At 33.3% G+C, this 17,194-nt stretch overlaps 1 protein-coding gene across 1 annotated transcript in view; it reads left to right on the top strand.

Moving 5' to 3' along the window:
* Nucleotides 1-16,155, top strand: part of UGCG (UDP-glucose ceramide glucosyltransferase) — a 54,435-nt gene extending 38,280 nt beyond the window's left edge. The window contains exons 3-9 of the mRNA XM_020972455.2: nucleotides 1,797-1,899; nucleotides 4,164-4,265; nucleotides 5,685-5,797; nucleotides 10,137-10,315; nucleotides 12,492-12,578; nucleotides 12,930-13,119; nucleotides 13,613-16,155. Coding sequence (XP_020828114.1) covers nucleotides 1,797-1,899; nucleotides 4,164-4,265; nucleotides 5,685-5,797; nucleotides 10,137-10,315; nucleotides 12,492-12,578; nucleotides 12,930-13,119; nucleotides 13,613-13,783 — 945 coding nt within the window. The 3' untranslated portion in view covers nucleotides 13,784-16,155. The remainder of the gene's footprint in view (nucleotides 1-1,796; nucleotides 1,900-4,163; nucleotides 4,266-5,684; nucleotides 5,798-10,136; nucleotides 10,316-12,491; nucleotides 12,579-12,929; nucleotides 13,120-13,612) is intronic.
* The last annotated feature ends 1,039 nt before the right edge of the window (nucleotides 16,156-17,194 follow it).

The following is a 17,194-nucleotide window of genomic DNA, read 5'->3' as shown; positions in this document are numbered from 1 at the left end:
TTTAAAAAACAAGGACCAACATATTTAGCTTTTCTCATTAAGTTAAGGTGATTGAGGCAGTCATTTAAGTTGATAGATGAAATCTTCACCAAGAGGATGAACTATAGGCTCTCAGGAGAATTTTAATGTACTTATGAATCTTAACACCTGGATGCTTGGTCTTTAGAAGGGCCTTAAATGTAGAGCAATACACTAAAAACAAAGGTCTCCATTAAATCACTATTTTCATAATATTTATATTTGAAGAGATCATCCAAGCCTCTCATTTTCCAGGTGAGGAAACTGAGGTTCAGAGAAGTCTAGTGACTTACTGTAAGTCAAGATATTAGAAAACTTTAACTTAAGATATGCATGTTTAATTTCAAGACTATCTGTTGTCTCATCGTAAATTAAAAGGAAAAAAAAATTTTGCGTTTTAGCTAATGTTTGGCATTAGCCTGTTATTAAACTTGACCCAAACCACATTGTTTTTCATTTTTTTGTAACATATTTGTTTACTTATTGTCTCTTCCATTAAATTGTGAGATCCTTTAAGGCAAGGACTCTCTTTTGCCTCTTTTTGTATCCTCAGTGTTTAGCACAGTGCCTGGCATAAACTAGGCACAAACACTTAGTAAGTGCTTACCAACCTACTGGAAAGAGCACGATATCTGGAGTCAGAGAACATGGGTATGAATCCTGGCTCTGTAGTCACACAGCTAGTAAGTGTTACGTGTCTGAGGCTGAATTTGAACTCAGGTCCTCCTGACTCCAAAGCCAGAGCTCTATCCCCTGCACCACCTAGCTGCCCCAAGATTATGTACTTCTAATCCTACATATACTCAACATAGTTTTGTGGTCACAGCCATCCTCCCCACTCCTTGAAACAGGTCATATATGACACTGATTACATAGCAGCTTGAGACTGTGGATAGATTAGTGTAAACTTATTACCAGTTTTGGGAAATAAGAACTCCAAAGTGTTGTATAATGCTCCAACATTTTGTCAGTAGCATTATCTTCATACATGAAGGTAAAAAACTTTTAAAAAAAATTTAGTGATGTACTAAATGATAACTTTTTAGTTTAGTAGATTTAAGTACTGGTCAGATTATAGTTGTAGATGTCTTCACAATTATTAGGTTGAATATGTTTTATGAATATTTTTATAGTGAAGAATATTGTATATATCAAATTTCATTAGTGAAAGTCCTCATAAAATATGGATTTCAGCCCCACTTTCTGCAAATGTCTCTTAATAATCAGTATTTAGTACAATAAAATCATTAATAGTCTCCTGAAATTAATTGTAGCAGGACTTGACCTGTAATTATTTCATCTTCAATAAAAAAATATTAGTTTTAAAATTCTAAGCTTCTACAAGATAGAGGTTTTACTGTTTAGCTTACTTTGTATATTATTTATTATAAATCTTAGCTTAAATATTTATTATAAATCTTATTATTATTATAAATCTTATTGTTGTTCAATAGAACTTAGGTGACAATGAAGGAAATGGAAATTTTGGGGATTTAATTTAAGGTCTCTGGCTGGCATACGTAGAAATGGCAAGCTTTAAGTGTCTTGTGTCTTGCCTGCCCATTTCTTTTCATTTTCTACTTGGATATCAGCCAAATTCTGAAGTAATGCATACTTTTGTTCAATTGTATTCATGTTGCTTCTGTCACCAGTGTTGATTTCTTAACTTTTAACATGTATGATTGTTTTCCATATGTTTTGATCAATTAGTAATACTAGATATAACATGCTTGATTTTTCACGTTTGCTAGTTAACTTGCAATAATTTCTTTGAATAGTATGAAGTACTGCTTTGTGTACAAGATCATGATGACCCAGCCATTGATGTATGTAAAAAGCTTCTTGGCAAATACCCAAATGTGGATGCTAGATTGTTTATAGGTAAGTAACAGTAGTTCTTTGATTCATTTGTATAACTGCTTTAATGTTCTTTGTACTGTAAAATACCTACAGTGTCTTATAGCCTTATGTGGTATGAATTGTATTTAGATTACAGATACCAATTTATTTAATCTCTGAAGGAGATTTGGAGTCTTGTTACTCCAAATCAAAACCTTTTGACGTTTTCCACCATTATGTTCCTTGTTAAAATACGCAGCCTCAGTTGTTGGAATTATAATGTGTGAACTTCTTAAAGAAACTTAAGCTATGAGAGTAAGATTATGTCACATGGGATGGTCTTGTCATTTAAAGAAAATCTTTGCCTATCATTTTTTAAATTTTTCTTTAGATATGAAAGGTTTTTTTTTTTAATCTTTTATCTCCCTGATTGACTTAGAATAACCAACAGTTAAATTGGGAGTCAAGTAGGGAAGAATACACTTTCATTCAGTGGAAGAAAGACAAGCTTCTGAGACCCAACTTTAGCCCCTAAATTCATAGCGATGATAGTTGGAATTGATACTTAATGTACTCAAGGAGCCATTCAAATTGAATCACATTTTAAAACACCTACTGTGTACATAGGGAGTAGTGTGATAAAAGCTATTATAGAGTTCAGTCTTTAGGGGACTAAGCCAAACAGATGAATATATTATAGAATAATCAGGAAGGCTTTATTTAATTTGATTTTTACTGGACACATAGGAATTCAGCTAACGAAAAGAGAACGGGTCAGTGAGTTTAGAACTGGAAACCTGATGCCACAAAATTCGCAAAAGTCAAAAGACATGAAATTTCTTCTTCCTATATCATTCGATTTTTTTTATCCTGAAAAAAATAAGATACATTTTTTTAAGTTTATACGTTTATTTTTAGTTTTCAACATTTACTTTTATATGATTTTGAGTTGTAAATTTTTCCTTCCTCTCTCCCTTTCCCCCACCCAAGACACAGCGTGCAGTCTGATATAGGCTATACATGTACAATCATATTAAACATTTCTACTTTAGTCATGATGTAAAAGAAGTATCAGAACAAAAGGGAAAAAACAAGAAAAAAAGTGAAAATAATATGCTTTCATCTGCATTCAGACTCCATAGTTCTTTCTCTGGATGTGGATAGCATTTTCCATCATAAGTCTTTTGGAATTGGCTTAGATCATTGCATTTCTGAGAAGAGCTAAGTCTATGAAAGTCGGTCATCACACAATATTGCTGTTACTGTGTGCAATGTTTTCCTGCTCTTTTCACTCAGCATCAGTTCATGCAAGTCTTTCCAGGTTTTTCTGAAATCTGCCTGCACACCATTTCTTATGGAACAATAGTATTACATTACATTCATATACCACAGCTTGTTCAGCCATTCCCCAATTGATGGGCATCCTCGATTCCCAATTCTTTGCCACCACAAAAAGAGATGCTATAAATATTTTTGTACATGTGGGTCCTTTTCTCATTTTTATGATCTCCTTGGGATATAGCCATAGAAGTGGTATTGCTGGGTCAAAGGGTATGCACATTTTTATAGCACTTTGGACATAGTAACAAATTACTCTCCAGAATGGTTAGATCAGTTCGCAACTCTACCAACAATGCATCAGCGTTCCAATTTTCCCACATCTTCTCCAGCATTTATCTTTTTCCTGTTCTGTTGTGTTAGCCAATCTGATAGGTATTGTGTGGTACCTCAGAGCTGTTTTAATTTGCTTTTCTCTGATCAATAGTGATTTAGAGTATTTTTCATATGACTATAGATAGCTTTAATTTCTTCATCTGAAAACTGCCTGTTCATATCCTTGGACCGTTTTTCAGTTGAGGAATGACTTCTATTCTTATAAATTCTGTTCTGTACATATTTTAGAAATGAAGACTTGATTAGAGAGACTGGCTGTAAAAATTGTTTCCCAGCTTTCTGCTTCGCTTCTAATTTTGGTTGCATTGGCTTTGTGCAAAAACTTTTTAATTTAATGTAATCAAAATTATACATTTTGCATCTCATAATGTTCTGTATCTCTTGTTTGCTCATAAATTCTTCCCTTCTCCATAAATTTGACAGGTAAAGTATTCCTTGCTCTCCTAATTTGCTTATAGTTTCAACCTTTTATGTCTCAATCACATAAGATAAAATTAACGTTAAGGATTTCAATGTTCACTTTTATTTTATAACTAAGTCACCTTTTAAATATATTTTGAAAAGTGTCATAGAGTTTTCTGTGGTATATGACATCATGTGATCTCTTTCATTTTTTATTTTTAAATTTTTAGGTGGCAAGAAGGTTGGGATTAATCCCAAAATTAATAATTTAATGCCAGGATATGAAGTTGCAAAATATGACCTCATATGGATTTGTGATAGTGGAATTAAAGGTAAGGTTTTTTCCCTTTGTCTAATAAATTTATTTTGTTTATGAACAAATTGAACTATAATTTATTGCAAGATCCTCTTTCTTGACTTGGAAAAGTTACTTTGTTGTTATGTGATGGCAAAGAGGTTCACCTTTAAAAAATATGTGTAAATTACATTGCAATTCTTTATCTTTAATATCTAATATCTTTAATAGCAGTATCTTTAATGCCACATGTTAGAGCTTGTCTTAACATGTTCTTAAGTACGAAAAGACTACTATGTAACCTAATAACTTTTACATGTGTAGATCTTCTTTGTGTTTCCCTCTGTTTATTCTTTCATTTTATTTTTTATTTAAAGAATAATTTGTGTACACAGAGATTAAAAACAATAGGTACATTTCTTACTGGAACTTTTTTGGGTGTGTATGTGTAGTGGTCTGGACCCCTAATTTCTGTACTATGAGAAGACTCTTACCAATGAAAATTGGGAAATATTTTGCAACTTAGATGTTGCACTTAGTTGTTAAGTGATTTGTCAAGAGTGACCCAGCCAGTATGTATCAATTGGAACCTCCTTACTCTCAGGCTATTTTTCTATCAAGTTGCCATGTTGAGTTTTTTTTTTTTATTGAAATATATATGTACACATATACATGTAAATGATTTAACCAAGTACCTGCTGATAATGTGAAATTTGAAACTTAATTATTGCATTGAAAGAGTCCATATATTACTTGGTCAAGGTACAGTGATTCAGCAGTAATTTAAAATTTTCCTAAATCCCATTTTTTTTCTCCATTTGCAAACAGGTTATAATGTATTTTGCATTGGCTTTGAAGGAAATATGTTATCTTCTCAATATCTCTGTCTTATGTTCAGTGTTCATTTTAAATTTAAAAATATAGGTGTGCTCCCATTTTACAGAAAATATCTGTCTTTCAAGTTGCCTATAAATTCACATTTAAAAATTCAGATCCTTTTGAATATGATTGGGAAGCTTGCTGTTTTCAGAAATGCTATTGTGAGGTTTTTTTAAATAGCGTAAAAGCTTTGTTTTCTAAGTTTTCACAGGCAACTTTTCTTAAAGTAGGGGCACAAATCTGCAAATTTTATCATCACTGCTTTAAATCACATCTAACAATAATTCTCAGTATAGTCTCCCACTTAGTGGCATTCATTAAATATATGTTGATGTGATCTCTGCTCCACTGTTACTACTAACTTTTAAATTGTAAATGTTTAGATTTGTTGTATGTCTTAATACTTTTTTTTTTGGAATTTGGCACATAGCCTAGAATTGTTATTTGATGGTTATATTTATATTTATTTAAATCCAAATGCAATTATATTTTATATTTATATTATGATTCACAAAGAAAATTTTAGTGTCTTTGGCATTTTAATTAAAGAAAACTAATCTCCCCATTTTTTTTCTAGTAATTCCAGACACATTAACCGACATGGTTAATCAAATGACAGAAAAAGTGGGCTTGGTTCATGGTCTACCCTATGTTGCAGACAGACAGGGTTTTGCTGCTACATTAGAACAGGTGAGTGTGGTATTTATGAATGCCATTATGTTGCCAGGTCTACAATTCTTTAAAATACTTTGGGGCTGTTCTGGGGGTATGAGTTAGAATTAGGGTGAGCCTAGGAAACCTGAATCTTTGATTTTGATATGTCTGGCAAATATCTTAACTTAAAGGACAGTTGATATAAAGCAGAATCATCCAGCTAGAGAAAGGATGAGCTGTTCCACCCTAGGAGTTAACTAGGATTTGCATTTGTTTCTAGGCTCCCTTGCTTCTTTCCTGGAACCCATTAGATAAGTGTTATGGATTGCCCCTTCTGACTATATAAAGATAACTCAGGCCTTGATACCTGGGAAGAGTCTCTAAAATCTGTCCTGTATTCCCTGGTTGATTTGGTGATTTCATAAACTGCCTGAGGGATTTGGAATGCAGCTTAGGATAAAACTAAAATTAAAAGGTTCACCTATGATTGCTGACAGTCCCAATCTCTTAGCAGACTGTTATTTTGATGAACTAAAGTTGTAAAATGAACTCTACCTCTCCAATTTTTTCTACTCACATCACATTTTTTTAAAAATTTCAAAACTTTGGTGAATCTTCATTCTTGTTGTCAGATAAATGCATTTCATTTCTTTTGCTCCTTGCTTGTTGGTTCCAGTATTAAGAATAAATAGAATGTTAGAAGGAAGTTTATAGGATGCAGCACATTCTTAGAAATACAGTCTTAAGAAAACATTGCTGTTTGACAAAGAAAAGCTTTCCATGCGTATATCCTTTGAGTTTTTTTCCAGTCAAACAACCCTTTCGTGGCTGTCCATTCTGTGTGACTCTTATCCGGATCTTCCCATGAGTTTGCCACAGCTCTGCCCAACGTGGTGGAAGACTGCGTTAATTTTTTCTGACATATATTAATAAATAGAAACTGTCAAATCCTTTTGAGTTGATAGGTAATATTTCAGCTAAGAAACTTAAATTTCAGTGTTAAATAGAAAGTAAATTTGGTTTGATAGTCTTCAAATTATAACTGTTCTTTTAAATGTAGCAGTTAAATTCCTCAGAATTATTTTAAATAACTGTTCTGAAGAGGATAAAAATACATTTTAAAAAATGGTTGAAACCTATGGCTTTATTTCATTAGTGTAGAAAATTTCCAGTGATAAAATTCTTTCTATAACACAGCCATAATTATTCTGCAATTTAGATCCTTAAAAGTGCCTGGGGGCACTAAGAGGTTGAGTGACTTGCCCAGGACTCATAGTCATAGGGCAGAGGCAGGACTTTACCTAGGTCTTCTGGATTCCAAGACTGGAGATGGAGATAGAAATTTTCTCTGTCATGTTTTAATTTTGACTTTGGAATATTTGGACCATGACACTTAGTATAGAATGGCAACATTTTTCCCCCCACGGCAAGAAATTATGCAGTAGCCATTTAAAAAGTATTATGGTTTTTGTTTAGTAAAATAGTCTTGAATAACTGTTGTAAAATTAGATACTTCATATATACCATACAAATTTTCCTATTTTTTGAAATTACAAAATGAATGTGCCTACCATGTGTTATTGTTATTCTAAGATAGACTTTTAAAATTTCTGTTGTTTCTAAGACTGTCAGTGCTTTCCATGTGATCTACAATGTTCCTAGTGAATATTGAGGTGATTGTTATCTGCCAGAGAGCCCTTTATGGGTCTTTGCTAAAACTTAGGCAGGCTTAGGGAATTACATTTTGTTATACTTGGTTCATAAACTACTCTTTGTAGCTGCTTGAGTTGTTTAATATATTGTCAAACCTGTTAGTTGAGTTCAGGTCGGACCTAAACCTTGGGATTCATTGTTTTATAAGGGGTAGGAAGGAGGTTTGAATTCATCCTGTTTCCATTTATAAAAATTCCAGAACTATGGGAGGATGTTTTCTTTTCTGAGAAAATCTGTTGTGTACTCATTTGAGTAAATAATGAAAAGTACATCATCTCAAAGGGGTTAAGAGTAAAAGGCTTTATATTTCATTTTCCCCTCTTGACACTCACTGAACAACCCATATGTTTTATGACCTACATAATACAGTTTTTGGAGATGGAGAGGAACCAATGTGGGTTGTAGAAACTCTGTGTCTCTTTTAAGTTTCATGTTGTATTTTTTGTATGAGAAAGATAAAGATAATTTTTTTTTTGGTGAGATATTGGGGTTAAGTGACTTGCCCAGAGTCACATAGCTAGTAAGTGTTTTGTGTCTGAGGCTGTATTTGAACTCAGGTCCTCCTGAACTGACACTGACTCCACGGCCAGTGCTTTATCCACTGTACCACCTAGCTGCCCTGATAAATTTTTTTAAAAAATAAAATTGATTGACAGGAGATTAGAGAAGAGAGAGAGTTCACCTTGGGGATTAGTGGGAGATAGGAAGTGTCTGAGTATGGCAGGATCTGAAACAAGGAAATGAGAGGATTGCCATTTGTGATGTGCACATCATGTATTACTTTTATCTTTTGTTCCCCCATGCGAATTTTGGAAAAACACAAAGCATTGAAAATGCCAGGTAGTATCCCATATGTAAATATGTGACTTAACCACTTTATTTTTATTTAAATTAAAAATTGAAGTACTGTATCAAGCTGAATATGGACCATCATCTCTCTATCCCTGATCTAGCCGATATAAAGCCTGTGTCATAGAAATCTCTGTGCAAAATTATGTAGGTAGTATGCACCCACCTTTTTTTCTTTCAAAGAGATCTTATTTTATGTGTGGGATCTATACTTGGTGAAAGCTAATTTTTATACTAATATGTAAAATTTAAAAATAACTTTTGTTGAGAAGAGGGCAAGATATATTCTTTATTTCCTTCCTACAAGCCTCTTGTAAAAGAAAACTATATAAGGGTGATCAGTCTATTAATTAGAGCAAGTATTTCTCAGCCAATGAGCAATTTTTATTAATATTTTATTGATAGCTTTAATTTTTACATTGCCTCAGTTTCCCCTGTATCATTTCCTTTTCCCCTTCCAGAGAATGAGTTCTTATAATAAATAATTTTTAAAAGGAAAAAGACAACAAAATTTAGCAAAACTGATCATCACATTGAAAAAATATCTGATGTTATATGCAGTTACCCACATCATGGACCCTGACCTCTGCAAAGAAGCCAGGGGTAGGTGTCTTCTCATAGCTCCTCTTTGGGGCCAAGCTTTCAAGAGCATTTATTAAGCAGCCACTGTGTTTCAGACAGTGTCAGGTGCTGAGGATACAAAGATAAAAATAAAACAGTTTATATCCTCAGGGAGCTAAGTACTATAGGAGAAGACTACATGTACACATGTCAATTTGTACAGAACAAGTAGATACAAAATATATGAGGTATTAGCTAGCATCTTAGAAGACTCAAATTAGAAGGTAGAATTTAATCTGAGCTATGAAGGAAACTAGGGATTCTAAGAGGTGGAATTGAGGAAGGATTGCATTCTACATATGAAGCATAAGCCTGTGCAGTGATGGAAACAGAATGTTGGATGTTTCCTTGTGTTTTAGTAACATCACTTTGGCAGTTGTGCGTAAGTTTAATTGGAGATGGGAGATACTTGAGGCAGGGAGATTAATTAGGAAGCTATTACAATAATTCAAGGAAGAAGTTATTTAGGCCTGAATGAAGGTGATGGCTATGTGAGTGGCAAATGGAAGTAGAACTTATTGATTGTGTTGAGTGAGGGAAAATGAGTAGCCAAGAGTGATTCAAGGTTGGGAACTTGCTGGATTGGAAGTATTATGGTATCCTCAACAGAAGTAGGGAAGTAGAGGGGTAGATTTCAGGTATGTTAACCTTGATAACCTTGTTAACACCCAGGACATCAAATTCATAAGTAATAACTAGTTGGGAATGTGTAACTAGAGCTCGGGAGAGAGACTAGGCAGGCCACAAAGATTTAGGAGTCATCGTTATAGGGATGATAATTGAACCGGATAAGATCATAGAGGGGGTATTCAGAGAGACCAAAAAAAGGGGTCTAGGATAGAGCATTAGGATGTACCCACTGTTCGAGGGGGTAGGATAGATTATAATGGATTATAATCCAGCTAAGGAGATAAGAGAAGTTTTGACTATATAGGTAGGAGGAGTATCATGAAAATCCAGAGAGAAAAAAGATGTCCAGGAGAAAGTTGGTCAGCTGTGTCAGATACTGCATAAAGATCAAGAAGGATAAAGATTGAGTAAATGTTTAAATGCCCATGTGTTCCATTCTGAGTCTAAATATTTGCCTGCAAAAAATGATAGGATGTATGTTTAAAGATAATTTATTTGGAAAAGTGTTTACACTTCCTGTTTCAGTACCATAAAACATTAATTTTGATTTCTATTTTGGCAGGTATATTTTGGAACTTCACATCCAAGGTCCTATATCTCAGCTAATGTTACTGGGTTCAAATGTGTGACAGGAATGTCATGTTTGATGAGGAAGGATGTATTAGATCAAGCAGGAGGGCTTATAGCTTTTGCCCAATACATTGCTGAAGATTACTTTATGGCTAAAGCAATAGCTGACCGGTAAGATAACCAATTTAAATCAGGATGTTTTTAGGAGCAGCACAATGTAATATGTGTATGTGAAGTTCAAGAGTAATTTTTAAAAAAGATTATAAATGAGTACATAAATTTTTTCCCACTAGAATCTTACTCGGATGCTTCATTGTTGCATAGATGTATTCCTGGATTCTTAAAGGCTGTTCCAGTAGGACACAAACTTTGGCAAGGCCTAGCAAAGCTAGAAAAGCTTTGAGAAAAGTTCCAGTGAGGGACTTTGTGCTTATTGTCCAAGGACTAGCCTAGTTTAATTTAGTGAGACTTCTCAGCAAAAGGTTGGCCACCAGGGCCTGAACTGCATTTGTGGCTGTTCATGTTGGGGAGATGTATTAGTAGAAAGAATGCCATGCTAACAAAATCAGGGATCTTTCAAAGTGTTGAAGTGAATAAATAAACAGGTCTTCTAAAAAACCTTTTTTTTGCCTTAGATTAGGGAACCACAGGAGATGGCTTTTCATTTTTTTTTTAAATGGGAAACAATTTTAAATGTTAAATTAATTTGTCTGCTATAGAAGTTGAGCTTCTGGGTTCTTTTTTTAATCAAGCCCTAGAATATGCTACTCCTTTCATGGCAAGTCTTAAGTCTAAGTCTCATGGCAAGACTTAAAAGTTGTAAAACAGTTTTATAACTATGCACAAAAAGCAGTCTTATTGCCATATACATGACTTAAGCTATTTTTTGTGTTACATCATTTATGTTACGTGTACTCTCTCCTACTTCATTATCTTCTTTAAGAAAAAGCATAGGTTCAGTTACTAGTGTATTTGAAAGAATATTTGTGATATTAACTGTAACTTTTGTTTTTACTGGTGAACATACATGGCTTTATGAAACAATTAAAAAGCAAAATATATTTATGATTCATAACTATATCCTAATGAAGGAAATAAATGCCTTGATGCTTCAGTTTTTTTTTTCAAATTTAATGATGTGATTTGAAGTCATTAAAAGGGAGTGTGTATGTGATGTTAATGATATTTTTCATTGGAAGAGGTGTGAATTTCTGTATTTGGAAAAAGCACAGCGTTTCGTTGTGATTCAAGATAGCCTTAATGTTTTGACCTTTTAGAATTTAGATGAAAATGCATAGAGTGTCATTTCAGAATTGGTCCATAGTTGCTTTTATTTTTTAAAAGTTAGATGAAGATTTTATATAGCTGACCTCAAATTTTTATGCTATAAGGTATTGTTTATTAATAGCATATCATTGTCAGATTTGCAAAATACTTTACAAATATCTCATTTTTTCTCACCACAGTTCTGGGGCTGAGGCAGGGGGACATGCTATTATTATGATACCCATTTTACAGATAAAGAAAACAAACAAGTTGCCTAGGGCAACACAGCTAGTAATTGTCTTAGGCCAAATTTGAACTTAGGTCTTCTTCTCTTCAGGTGTAGTATTCTATCCACTGTGCCATCTAGCTGCCTCTGACTTTACTAGAGAAATTAATGTGTTGTCTTTTTCTTCACACCCAGTGCCAAAAGTATATTGGAAACAAAAAAATCCCCAAATCTCTACGTATAATATTCATAAGCTAAAGTGTTGACTTAGTTTCAATTTCTAGTTAAACAGCACAGTGGAAAGAGCACTGCATTTGGAATCAGAAAACTTGGGTTTGAATCCCAGATCTACCACTTTCCTAGTCATGTGAGTATAGGCAAATCTAATTGCCCTTATGGCCTTAATTTCTTCATCTGTAAAATTGAGGGGAATTGGATCAGGCGATTTCTGAGGTCTCATCTAGCTTTATGTCCTACAAGTCCAGATTATCATCGTGTGGTTGTGTGTGTGTATGTGTGTGTGTGTGTGTGTGTGTGTGTGTGTGTGTGTGTGTGTGTAGCTTACATAACTAGTTTATATGTCACATGCTAAATTAAGTACAGATAACAGAAAAATTGTTTAAAACAATTTATAGATATGCTATGTCTCAATTAGGTTATTCTTTCTGGTTTGCTAGTCTTATCTTCTTCAATATCAGTTTTACAAAAGATTTCCAAACTACAACTGATATCAAATTGTTGTGGATAAATATATAGCCAATTATATTTTAATACAGGGAGCTATAAGCTCCCTATATTATAATCTACATCTCACTTATAAGCTATATCTCATTTAATAATTATATTAATTTCCAGAGGCTGGAGGTTTGCAATGGCCACTCAAGTTGCAATGCAAAATTCTGGTTCCTATTCAATTTCTCAGTTTCAGTCCAGAATGATCAGGTAAATAAAACTACCTTGTTCCTTCTGTGCTTATTTTTCTATACTGTGATTTAGTGAATTAAATTTAGCCAAATGTATTGTTTAGTGTCTGTTGAGAGGGATGGAGATATATATATTTCACTTAAAAAAGCTTTATTTAGATTTTATAATTTGTATTATTTGTCAGAATGTGGACCATTACAATTAATCTAGTCTTTTTGCGTTCAGTTTTTTTTCGCTATATAATACAAGAGAAAAATCTTGAAATTTTAGAAGGAGTAGTCTTCCAAAAAATAGTATGACCAGAAATTAAACTGATTTGTCTTGAATCTGAGCTGTTGTTTATTTTTTAAAGAAATCTTTTTCTTTTAGGTGGACCAAACTACGAATCAATATGCTGCCTGCAACAATAATTTGTGAACCAATTTCTGAATGCTTTGTTGCCAGTTTAATTATTGGATGGGCAGCTCACCATGTATTTCGATGGGATATCATGGTATTTTTCATGTGTCATTGCCTGGCCTGGTTTATATTTGACTATATTCAACTCAGGGGTGTCCAGGTATGTGGGTAAGCATGTAAAGCTTGGCAGTTGGTTAACCAAAACAATTTTTTTTAAGCTTAAGGAGTTGAACAAATTCTCTACCCTTTAGTCAGAAGTGCTCATCAATTTTCTGTTGAGTCTTGGCATTAATTTTGAATAATATTTTCTGTTAGTGGGGTGTTGAATTTAGAATTATTTCAATTCCTTGTAAATGAAACATGGGCTGTGGGAAATACATTGTAGTATGTCCTTACTATTTGATAGACAGAAGAACCAATGACAGTTGCTTCAATATTCCATGATTTTCTTTTGTAGTTAATTTTTTTTAATTTTAGAAGCCATTACTAGATATGAGAAATTTATATTTAAAAATTTTAATTACGTAAGGAATTAAATTACACCTTAAAGTACACTTGCAGTGATAAAAGCAGAGATTTGTTTCTAAAATAATTTTTGATATGTAATGCAATAAAGAAAGAAAATATTAAATGTTAATTTTTGTAATTCCTAGGGTGGCGCTCTATGTTTTTCAAAACTTGATTATGCAGTAGCTTGGTTCATCCGAGAATCCATGACAATATACATTTTCCTATCAGCATTGTGGGACCCTACTATAAGCTGGAGAACAGGACGCTACAGATTACGCTGTGGCGGCACAGCAGAAGAAATCCTTGACGTATAACCACAGCTTTGTGACTGTATTTAAGAAAATAAAAAGAAAAAAGAGAAAGAAGTATTATAAATTATGTTTATATAAATGCTTTAAAAATCTACCTTCAATAGTTTTATTACTTGTATGTTTTGGTATCTGTTCTTTAATTTATTTTGCATGGCACTTGCATCTGTGAAAAAGAAAAAAAAATACACGTGTCATCTTGGCCAGCTGGTACCTTGTTTTATACAAAAGAGAATCAAGAGAATTGGTTCTAGGACCCTTAAAAAAAGAAAAGGACATATGATTGCTCTGCAGCAAACACTATGATAGTATCCTTCAGTAAAGAAAATTTCAGATTTGGCAGTAGGCTAGTCTAGTAAATTTATGGGATGAAATTATCTTTGGCCCATTGGCTGGCAAGGACTAAATAGTAATTTTTTGCCTATATGGAGTGTCTAATATCATTGTGCTGACTGTGGGGGGACTAGTGGAGAAACTTTTTCATGCTTTATGACTACCTCTTGTAGTTGCTGCAGAGCAAATATAAATTGTATTAGGTAACTAGGCCTTGCAAAAAACAAACCAGAAAAAAAAAACCTTTAAAAGAAGAGCTGGAGTCTTGTATTTATATGTATATATGAGAGAGGTTTGTTTTGGGGGGGTTTTTTGTTTGTTTTTGTTTTTTTCTTTTTGTTTGTTTGTTTTTTGGTGTCAACTGCAATGAACCAAAAGTGGAAGTTTGGTTTTTAATGGTAGCCATGTATTGAAGGCATCTTTTTGGCCAACTCTTGTTGGTTCTGTCTTGAACCATTGTTAATCACTGTGCTGTAATTAGTGTAGCTTAAACCCTTCCTTCCCAGCACCCCTAATCCTTATTCTACTTTTCCTTAACTTTTTTCAGGGGGGTTGGTTTTGTTTTAGTGTGAGTGAATGTTTTGATAGTTGTGAGGAAAAAAAATGCATTTCAGAAACATTTCACACATGACCTATTTTCTTACACAGTATGTCTTATTGTTAATAAGAATGCAATTTCATGATGCAGGTATTTGATATCTTTTTTTAAGTGAGCAAATATTCTAGCCATCAATAAATTAAAACTGCAGTAGAGTATTAAGAAGGGCAGGATGAGTTTATTGTTAAATTTAATCAGTATCAAACTAAGTCTACTGTTAGCTTTTCTTTTGTGCCTATTACAGTTAGTCTAGTCTTATTTAAATTGAATTTTTGTATAACTAAATAGACTAGATTAATGTAAGTTGTAAATGCATGCTGTACTTCACCCTTCCTTTCCCATTACACCCTTAAACTTGCCTTTGACTCTTGTCAGGCTGTTGTTAACTTGTGGTGAACTGGACTTTTTTTTTAATTGGCAAAATTTAAGGGACGGTGCATAAGCCTTTTGTTTTTATAATGATATTTGTGCTTTTTTTTCTTCACAATTAGATGGCTTGTCACAATGAATGTCTACTGGCTAATTGCAGGGCTAGCAATGACAATATGGCAGCTTTAATTTCCAAGTTATTACAGTTTCTTTGTCAAGGTGTAATGTGTAGCATATTAGCAATAACTACATGTATTTATAGAAAATGGATATTTTTTTCACCTCACTGAGCCAATCCATTTAATTGTCTAATGATGAATATACACACAGTTTAAAATGTACTATTTGTGTGTGTATCTTATGTATAAACTATATATAAGCATTTCTCTGGGCCAAATTGCTTCACTTTGTTTAATATTCTATTGCCTTATGATATCACTGAATTTGTTTGAAGGGCATTTTCTACGTGAACAAAGGCTTTGATGCATGTTCCATTTCTTATGTGAATCAGGCAGTGATGTTTCCTGAGGAGAGCTGTACAATGAAAACCAGTCTAGTTGTGACCCACCAAGTGTTTCTTTTTTCATCACTATTACACAGCTTAATTTTGCTGACTGTGTTTGTATTTGGTTTGTGTTTAATGAAGTTTGGTTGATGCCATTCATTGCACTGCTAAAGTGAAGCCTTGCTTAAATTTAGCTTTCTGCTGATTTCAGTGTGGGCAATGTAACAAAACCAAAAAAGGCTGAACAGACTTCGTTTGTTTTGTAGATATGGAAAATTATTCTTCTGTATGTATGCTTTTTGCAGTAGTGAAGTCTAGCTCACAAAAGTGAAGCTTCACTTAAACAGACAGGTTGATTCTTTGGTTAGGAAGTATGGGTTGATTATGAAATGGAAAGAATTAAAACAAGTGCTGTAGAGAGCATCACAACAGAACTGCAGGAGTCCAAATTTAATAAGCTATCTTTAAAGATACCAACAAATGTCTAGAATAGACTTTACCATGTTTTATTATTTAAAATCATTGTCTTGAGTTTTTTGTTGAAAAAAAATAAAAATTTTAATACAATCAAAACTTTTCTCTAAGACTTTTTTAAAAATTATTGTCTGTCTTTGTTTCTTTTCATTTTACATAGAGTTTAGTATGAAATCTAATATGTTAGTCTACAGAAATCTTGTTAGGGCAGCTAGATGGCTCAATGGATAGAACCTGGTGTCAGAAAGACCTGAGTTCAAGTGTGGCCGCAGACATTTACTAGCTGTGTGTAATTTTGTGTGATGTGTGTCATCAACCTTTGTGTGTCTCAGTTTTCTCATCTATAAAATGAGGATATGTTATGCTGTTACCCCCTCAGACTATTTTGAGGATAAAAGGAGATGTGTATCCCCAGTGCTTAGCACAGTGCCTGGCACATGGTAGGTACTTAAAAATTAGTTGACTTTTGTAAATTTTGAAACACTGTTAGCTCTTATTATAATTTATTAGTTATTATATATTAGAAATCAGAACATAATAATGAATTGAGCTTCAAAGCCTAAATTTTAAAGAGCTTATAAATTTAGTTTAAGGGAGTTATATATATATGTACATATATACATACATATGTACATGCACATATGTATAGCACAGAGACACTCAATGTGATAAATTTCTATGACTTTCCTCTTCTTTATTTACCTCCTAAATCTTACTTCCTTACCACACATGCAGTTTCATGTTAGTAAAACTTGTATTTAATATTTATTAAGAGTCTGCATGCATTTGGCACTAAAGAAAGCCCAAAATAATTTTGTTCAAAGATGGTTAGAACTGGAAGGGAGCTGAGAGATCATCTGACTTAAATAGAAAAAGTCAATTTCTAGATTGGTTTAAGAATTAGATTAAAACCAGAGGCTGTAAATTATACTAATTTTAAATGTTAGAGTTCTATTGATAGAGAAAAGTTGTACTTCTTACAGTAATATATCAGAGTAGTGATAATACTTTTACTCTTTAGTTAAATTAATTTACTGATGTTCAGTACTTCAGTCACACTGTGGTCTCTTTGATGTGGATACTACCTCCAGCAGCGCAGATTTCAACCCACTGAGGCTTTCTTACCTTATGGGACTAA

This window comes from Phascolarctos cinereus, unplaced genomic scaffold (assembly GCF_003287225.1).
Source record: "Phascolarctos cinereus isolate Bilbo 61053 unplaced genomic scaffold, phaCin_HiC Scaffold_4;HRSCAF=312, whole genome shotgun sequence".
Classification (NCBI taxonomy): domain Eukaryota; kingdom Metazoa; phylum Chordata; class Mammalia; order Diprotodontia; family Phascolarctidae; genus Phascolarctos; species Phascolarctos cinereus.
The sequence above is the reverse complement of the archived record's forward strand: the minus strand, read 5'-3'. Positions and strand labels throughout refer to the sequence as shown.